General features: G+C 47.7%; 1 protein-coding gene across 1 annotated transcript in view; it reads left to right on the forward strand.

The window, feature by feature from the left end:
• PPP1R42 (protein phosphatase 1 regulatory subunit 42) overlaps positions 1-4,066 on the forward strand; it is a 60,372-nt gene extending 56,306 nt beyond the window's left edge. The window contains exon 10 of the mRNA XM_075550662.1: positions 3,502-4,066. Within this exon, the coding sequence (XP_075406777.1) occupies positions 3,502-3,610 (109 nt within the window). The 3' untranslated portion in view covers positions 3,611-4,066. The remainder of the gene's footprint in view (positions 1-3,501) is intronic.
• Positions 4,067-9,102: the final 5,036 nt, after the last annotated feature.

A 9,102-nucleotide genomic window follows, 5' to 3' on the forward strand; every position in this document is an offset into this window, starting at 1 on the left:
AAGTAGCCATGAAAATAATTTTATGGTTGGAGGTCACGGCAACATGAACTGTATTAAAGGGTCATGGCGGCATTAGGAAGGTTGCGAACCACTGCCCTAAGGTCAGCAATTCAAAACCATGAGCCACTCCATGGATGAAAGACCACGCTTTCTACTCCCTTAACAGTTACAGTCTCAGAAACCCAGAGGGGCAGTTCTACCTTCTCCTATACCTATAGAGTCACTATGGGTTGGAATCAACTGGATGGCAGGGAGTGATTACTTTAGATCAAAATATCTCACCTGAAGTCTTCTTAACTTCCAACAATAGTTTAGCTGTCTATAAAACAGTGCCTCCTTTGAGTGCTATGCTTTTTAAAAAATTTAAGACCAACCTATATGGGACCAAATGGAAGGAGGAAAAACTTGAATGTAATCAGTGTTACAGAACTGTGCGTGTAGAAATTGTTGAATTGGTGTATGTTCTGCAGCATTGATTCTCAATAATAAATATTTTAAAGTTACGTAAGACTTAGCACAAAAGAATATTAGATATTTTCCACTTGAGAGTTAAGTCTTTGTTGTTCATACCAAAGGTTAAAACAAGGCCATCTCTTTGAGGTGAAAGCATCATAGAAGAGAACAAGACGCATGGGAAGCTATCATCAGAGTCCGTCTCTATTTTATAAAGGGCAAAGAGACTCAGAGAGGGGTCGTCAGTGGGGCCCAAGGCTAAACAGATTTAGGCAGTGCTAGGACTAGCGCTGGATCGTTGATTCTAAAAGTCCTGATCTCAGCACTGCCACAGTATCTAAGTTTCAAACGCCCTTTGATACAAAGCAAGTAAAGAGAAGTAAACTAGCCCGGTGGGGATTAAGCTGCACTGGAGAGCATATGCCCAACGAAAGGCAAGCATGCGTACACCCAACTAAAGGCAACTATAGCTGTGGAGCCGCAGACCACTGTAGCCAAGGGGATATGCTGGTCCAGAGAGATCAGAGAGCGGGCAAAGGTAGACGTTAAGGAGTCATCTGATTTCAAAATGCCAGTCCTTATTTTAAACAAATGTATTGTCTTTATTAGAACCCAAACCTTCTCCATCAAGTTGATTCATCTCGTACCAACCCTCTATTGGGTTTCTGAGGCTGCACTTTATTAGGATAGATAAGTGGAGGGAGTGTGTGTGTGTGTGTGTGTGTGTGTGTGTGTGTGTGTGTGTGTGTGTCGGGGGTGGAGGGGAATCAACCCAGCAATCTGACAGTGCCAGCTAGTATATGGAGAGGCGCTTTAAGCATGCCTTGGCAATTTCTTATAAAGTTAACCATGTACTTACCATGTCCAGCAATGCCACTCCTAGGTGTTTTCCTAAGTGAAATAAAACTATGGCCATACAAAAACCTTTACTTGAATGTTTATGGTACAAACTATAGGTTATAGTCATTAAAACCAGAACTAGCCCAATGCCTCTTGACTGTGGATTGGCTAAACATACTGCAGTCCTTCCACACAACGGACTACTACTTAGCAATGAAAAGAAAGGAACTGGCAATGTGTAACCACAAGGAAGGGTCTCAAAAGCATTTTGCCAGGACCTGATGCGCAAGGGGCTTAAGTGGAGAGCAGATGCCTTGAGAGTGATTGGGGCAGGGAATGTATGGATGTGCTTTATACAATTGATGTATGTATGTGTGTGGATGGTGGTAAGAGTTGTTTGAGTCCCTAATAAAATGTAAAAGAAGAAAAGAGAAAAAAATGATTAGGGCAAAGACTGTACAGATGTGCTTTATACAATTGATGTATATATATGTATGAACTGTGATAAGAATTGTATGAGCCCCAATAAATTGTTAAAATAAAAAAAATTTTTAAAAAAGAAAAAAAAAGCATTTTGCTAAGTGAGTCAGATTCCCAAGGCTACCTAGTGTGTGCTCCTGTTAATATGACATTCTGGCAAAGGGAAAAAAAGACAACAGAAAACAGATCAGTAGTGGCCAGGACTTGGGGCTGGGGTGAGGGGGGACTGGGTGGACATTTCTGGTTAGGAGTGATGGAAATGTTATGTGTCTTTATTGTGGTTACATGACTGTATGCTTGTCAGAACTCACAAACTAAAGGGGGGAGAATTGAACTGTGTGTAAACAATAGATTCATAATGAAACATACTTCAACAGTGGGAGTGAGGGGAGCATTAAAAAGCCTATTGTCTGAGATTTTATATTGATGTATAAAGCAATCTATTTTATTCACAGATGTGTATGATTATTTCATATGATAATCTAAGATTACAAAGTATTTGGCACTTCTGCGTCGATTCCGACTGGCAGAGACTATCTAGGGTTTTCGAGACTGTAAATATGTACGGGAGTGGGGTTTAATTAGTCCTTGAGACTGGGGGATGCAGTTAGCGATCTGAAATGCAAACCCTCCCCGAAGTTACATTAAAAAAAATCTTAACAGAACCAGACAACTTCATCTTTCTCCCTTGAAGCAGCTTGGGTCAACAGATTTGAACAACCAAACTTACCCTGTACAGCCCCCCAACGCTTAAACCACCAGGCTACCCGGGCTCCATTGTAGAATGCTTCAAAAACCAGAGCTCACTGCCACTGAGTGGATTCCGATTCCTAGCGACCCTGCCCTTGTGGTTTCCCAGCCTGTTACTCTATGTGGGAGTGGAAAGCCTCTTGCTCCCTCCGAGGCTGATGGTTTCTCACTGTTGACTCTGAGATTAGCAACCCAACTAGGCTTGAGATGAGCGGCCGGCAGGGCTCCTTTGTAGGACATTTAGAGCATACAAAATGCGAAACGGCAGCCATTATGGACAGTTAGAGGTTTTAACGTTTTTCGGAGTTTGACAGTCCTTACAAATGGTAGCGTCTTTCAGGCCGGAGAGGACGCTTGGTGAGGCCGCCGCCAGGACTAGGGGCCGCCCCTCTAGCTAGCTTTCACTTCTGACTGTGGGGCTGCTGCGGGTCACCGTGAAGGTCGCGGGTGCTGGCCCCTCCCCTGCAGACGCTGAGCTGGCGGGGCAGGCGAGGCGCCAGGCGCACAGAGGTCAGGAGTCTTGGGGTCCTGGGGCTGAAACGCTCCAGGACAGCTACCTAAAGGCTTAAGGTGAGAACACCAGCAGCTCCGCTGCAGACAGGTGTGGCAGTCAGCTTCCTTAAAACATTGACAAGCTTGGGAGCTGTGGGGCTCCTCTACCCGGGTCTCACTTCAGGTCTGATAGACAGGGATGCATGCTCACTGTGCGTCAGAATGAACTTCGGGCACTTGTGGGTTTGGTTTCTTGGCTTTTACATTTGGCTCGCTCTAGCCCTGGCTCACCTGCACTCCACAGTTTGTATCGTCATGATTCTCGGCGAGCCTTTCTTACCTCATTGAATCTTTTAAAGAATCTGCTTCATTACAAGCCTGAAATGAGTCATATAGCTTAGTCTTTACGGTTAGTTCATGCGTTAGCTACTATTGGGGGCAACTTTTATATTTGAAATACACCCATTTCCCCCTCTGTTTATACAGGAATGTTTCTTTGAATGACTCTCCAGGCTCACCGACAATAAATGAGACACCTGAACCTCAACATCTCCAATCACAAGAAAAAGAAATTTCATTTCCGGAAAATGGGTAAATTCAGCCTGATTGATCTGACACTTTTACTTTTGTAATTTCACAATAACATCTTTTGTGGATTTGTAGTTTGATAAAATTTCACTCAGAAACCTCCCTTGGTTCTTTGATTTTTGCATCTTTAAAGGATCTGAAACATCCTTTTCCAAGCGTGAATTCCAGGATTCATGAAATTGATAAAATTCACTGGGCGATTAAAGGTGTCACTCACTAAAATAAAGTAGCCCTTATTGAGTGGGTGAAATTATGGTGTGCTTCTTTCTTGTAATTCCCGTGACGGGATGGGAACTGGGATGAAAACGGAAGATCTTTGTGATGCATTAAAATGGGAGGTGTGGTTCACACAATGTTAGCAGTGTCATGATTAGGAACTACTGCTTAGGAGCCCTGATTTAGAGCGAGTTCTACTGGAAAGCACGAGATATGCCGTATATACTTGAGTAGTTATCATGAATGAATGTCCAATTTCGAGTTCCGTTTTGACTCCGAATTAGATAATAAAATGCCCTGCTCCTCGAATTGAACTGTCTCAGGTACATATTTCGTTGCTAGACAAATGGACAAATGTGCTTGACACAATGGATGGATGTGTTAAGAATTGTATGAGCCCCCAATAAAATAATCAAAAAATTTTCCGTTGCTAGAAGGTATTGTTCAACCACTCAGACGGGACCCGGTTTTCCCCGTTGCAAGCCGCTCTAACCCGAGGTTCACCCAGGCAAAAAGCCTCCGGCGAGTTCACCCGCGGTCAAGGAAAGAGTAGCTTGCCTTTCCACTCCCGGCCTCAGCTTCAGAAAGGAGCGTGGACTCCGGGGCCGCGTCGCGTGCTCCGTGAGGCTCGCTCACGTGGACGACGCGCAGGTTAGCGCAGCGACGTCGTGCATCGAGGGCTTCCTTACGGAGGAGGGCCCGTTCAGCTGCACAAAAGGCCAGCGGCCCCGTCTCAGCTCGGCGCCTGCGGCAAGAGGGGCCCGGGTCACACTGGGCCCGGATCGGGGCCAAGGGGTGGTGTGAGCGCAGCCCCGCTAAGCCCCAGGTCGGCGCCTGGAAGCGCCCCCGCAGCCGCTCCCCAGGGCAGAGAGAGGCTGCGGGTGCAGGGAGAACAGGCCCGCAACGCCGGGTGCAGCCCTTCCCCTCCGTCCTACCACCGGGACCCGGCCGATTCCACCGCAGCCGCTTTGGGTTGGGGGCGGGCCTTCGGGTGGCCCCGCCCCGCGAGGCTGCGTGGTCCACGAGCCTGGCCCCGAGGAGGGGGCGGCTCCCGGTGCCCCGGCCGCGTGTCAGGTGGGCGCGGGGCTGGGCCGCACCCTCGGTCCGGGGCCCGCGTCGCTCGCGGCCGTCAGCAAGCACGCCCGCAGCCGAACGCGCGCATAAAAGGGCCCGCCCGACGGGCTGGAGCGGCCGCGGACCCCGACCGCACGGCGATGGAGTGAGGCCCGCGGTCCTGGCCACGCAGACCCGGCCCGACGTCGCGCTCGCGCTGCGGAGCCGAGTGCCGCACGGCCACCCCAGGAAAGGTGAGCGCCCCGCGGCGCCGCGCGGCCCCTGCCCGGGCGGTAGTGGGTGCTCTCTTCGGAGCCCCTCCTTGCTCGGCCGACCCTCCCCGAAGCCCCTGCCGCACCCTGGGGCCCGGCCTTGCGCGCACGGCGGGATTGAAGGGAGCCAGGGTGGCGGGCCCCGCGGCGGCGGACAGCGCAGGGCATTCCCGGCCGCCCCGCCGCGCCCGCGGGAGCCACCGGCGTCCCCCGTCGCGCGCCCACTGGGTGTTCCGAGCCAGTGCCCGCCCGGAGCTGGGTCTCCGGCTTCGCCCGCAGTGGAGAAGCGCTTTAGCCCGATTAGTCGGCGAGCGGGTCTCGCGGGTCCCGGGCCCCTGCCAAGCCTTCTCAGCCGCCGAGGAAGGCTTGGGGCCCCGGAGGTCTCCGCACGCGCCGGGAGGCAAAACGCCCCCGGAGTCACGTAGGGCAGCCGGCGGTGCCGAGTCTCACGGCGCCTTCTGTCCTGCAGCGCGCGCGGCGCGGGGAGCCGCCATGGACGAGGACAGCCCGCTGAGCGCTCGCCACGAGCCCGCCTCGCCCGCCGCCGCCGCTGCCCGGGACTCGAGCCCCGGCGGGACGGGATCCGGCGGCGGCGCGCGGGCTGGCGGCGGGCGGCCGGCGGCGGCGAACGCGGCGCGGGAGCGCAGCCGCGTGCAGACCCTGCGGCACGCCTTCCTGGAGCTGCAGCGCACGCTGCCGTCCGTGCCGCCCGACACCAAGCTGTCCAAGCTGGACGTGCTGCTGCTGGCCACCACCTACATCGCGCACCTCACCCGGAGCCTGCAGGACGACCCCGAAACGCCGGCGGACCCCGGGCTGGGCGCCCTGCGCGGCGACGGCTACCTGCACCCGGTCAAGGTAGGCGCTTGGGGCGCGCTGGGGCCCGGAGCCGGGCGCAGTCTGGAAGGGAGGCTGTAGATCTGTAGGAAACCCAAGGTCACATACCTCTCTGCCCCGCCGACAGGCTGACCCTTTTGGTTAGCAGCGGAACGCTTAGCCGCTGAGCCACCAGGGCGCTGCCCGTGCACGAAATAGCTGCTGAGAAGTTCCACGGACCATGCTGCGTTTGTGCATGTAATTTCCCTAATAGAACGGATGAAGCGACCAAATTCTGTGGTGGGCAAAATTAGCCAGGAGAATCCGTTTTGTCCAATTTGTTTACATTACCTGAAAGTGGAATGGCCGAGCTTTTGCTTTATATGATGTATAGGATTACGATTTATTACCGAGATTGCATTGTTTGGTGTTTTTGCTCCTGGATGGTTTGCTTTCAAAGCCCCATTGATCTCGCTTTCATATCAAAATGCATCACCGTCTTCATCATTCTCTAAACTTAACATTTTAAATTTTGGTTTTGCTATTCTGAAACTTTGCCCCCCCCACACACACAAAATTATGATGTGGCCTTAAGTATATCAGGTTAATCATTCTTGAGCATTTTACTTGAAATATGGTAAAATACATCCTTTTTTATTAACTGTACTCATGAATTTGTGGTAGTTTCACGTGATGTATTTTGTAAATATAACAAAGGTGATAGATTCAAGCCATTTGAAATGTTAAATATAAAAAGAATAATCATTATTGTATAATTATGATAGAGCTTACACTTTCCACAAGCTTTATAACATAATTTCAGTGGAAAAGTCTCTCAGAAAAGACTTTGTATTGCTGTGCATATTCGATTGTTGCTGAGATATACCATTAGTATTTATTTTGTCTTGATAGTTTTCATATACCATAATAATGTCTATTTTAACATTACATAGATTTGATGCAAAAAGTATCTTTTACATGTCACCTTGTGGGAGATAGAATCAGAAGGAGTCATCAAGTGATTTATTGGTTTCTTACAGTGCTTTCCGAGTGTGGTCACTGTAAGCTTCTTAACCAGAGTTTGTCTGGGCTTAGCTCATATATCAAATAATGTACTTGACATTTTTGTAGTCATAACTTTTTTTTAAACGTTTTATTAGGGGCTCATACAACTCTTATCACAATCCATACATATACATACATCGATTGTATAAAGTACATCTGTACATTCTTTGCCCTAATCATTTTCTTTTTTTACATTTTATTAGGGGCTCATACAACTCTTATCACAATCCATACATATACATACATCAATTGTATAAAGTACATCTGTACATTCTTTGCCCTAATCATTTTCTTTTTTTACATTTTATTAGGGGCTCATACAACTCTTATCACAATCCATACATATACATACATCAATTGTATAAAGCACATCTGTACATTCCCTGCCCTAATCATTTTCAAAGCATTTGCTCTCCACTTAAGCCCTTTGCATCACGTCCTCTTTTTTTTCCCCTCCCTCCTAGTCATAACTTTTTGAAAAAAGAAAATCTTATTTGTCCTCTGAATCAATTTCTTTACTTTTAAAAGACAGTGTTAGAGATAATGATACAATGTCAAAGGTTACCTTCTGAAAATGAAATGGGTGCTATTTAGACCAGATGTTTTAAAAAGCAAACATTTACATAGTGTCTCCTCTGCGCAAAGCACGCGTTAATAGAAGGACTGTAATCAGGAGTAAGACTTGGTCCTTGCCCGAAGCAGCAGCAGTGCAAAGCCCAGCATGTGTGCACTGTGGAAGAGCGCTAACCGTGGGCTGTGGGAGTTCAGAGGAGATTGTACATGCCTCATTGAAATACCTGTAACTCATGAGTCTACACTCTCGCAAGTGTTTCAGTCTGATTAATGCAGCAGGAATACAAATATTGCGATTTTTTTATCAACTGAAGGCTCCTTGTAAATATTGTAATGGCAAAGGGTGTTATTTTTCTGCCTTACAAGAGTGTTACGAGAGTTTTGTTTTGTATATCTTGAGAAATATCTCAAGGCCACACTTCTAAACCATCAGTTCTTAGGGTTGTAGGGGATTTATGTGAAGGTGAAATTGGAAGGTCTGAAGCTAGCTCCGGGGCACATAGCCCGGACGGGGCTTCTTATCCCTCTGGAAGATAACTGACTCCATCATTGCTAGTGGGCCAAAGGGTTCTCGAAGGAAACAGTTTGTTTGATTCTTGCATTGCCTTGTCCCTAGAGAATTACTGTCGGGGAGATGAACATTTTTTTAACATGAGTATGGGGTTTTGTTAACTTTGCTAATTTAAAGCCAACAGTGCACTTTTAAGGTCGTTAGTTTCAGGTTCAGTTCTGTATGAGTTTGCTTGGACTTTTTTAGCTCATTGAAACCGGGGTTTTAAACATACCCTGTTAAGGAAACTAGAGCTCAGGATTGTGTTAAATCTACACAGTGCAAAACCAAATCACTGAAAAGTGTAATGTGACTCAGTCATCTGACTTGTTTAGAATCATACTGTCATGTAGCCAAACCAATGCTTTATTTATATCATAATTTTAATTGTTTGTGTCTGCATTACATTTAGCTGAATAAATTAAGCCTTTTTGAAAATCCAAAGGCACAAAGTTCTTAAAAAAGACAGATTATTATTTCAATTGATTCATGAAAAGTGAGATAGAAATCCATGTACACATTTCTAGATTTGCTTTATAAAGCTTACAGGAGCTCTGGTGATGTAGTGAGCATGCTTTGGACTGCGATATGCATGGTCAGCAGTTCGAAACCACCAGCAGCTCTTCAGAAGAAAGACTGGGCTTTCTACTCCTGTAAACATTTACAGAATCCCACAGGGGTCATTATGAGTCAGCACTGACTCCGTGGCAGTGAGTCTCATGAAGCTTTAGCAGGGGTCTAAGGAGGCTAGAAGCCTGCCTTTGTGTGTCTCCACCACGGCTGTGTGATTTAGAGGGGCACATACCCACGTTAGCTGGGAAGCTTTCAGTAGTGGTTTGCTTTTAGGTACATTTAATCCACATTGAATTCTCAAATAGCACTTGAGATTAGAGCATGAATTTTTGATGCTTATGAAAATGGGGCAGGATTGAGTGTATTGTGTACATAGTGTGC

This window comes from Tenrec ecaudatus, chromosome 5 (assembly GCF_050624435.1).
Source record: "Tenrec ecaudatus isolate mTenEca1 chromosome 5, mTenEca1.hap1, whole genome shotgun sequence".
Classification (NCBI taxonomy): domain Eukaryota; kingdom Metazoa; phylum Chordata; class Mammalia; order Afrosoricida; family Tenrecidae; genus Tenrec; species Tenrec ecaudatus.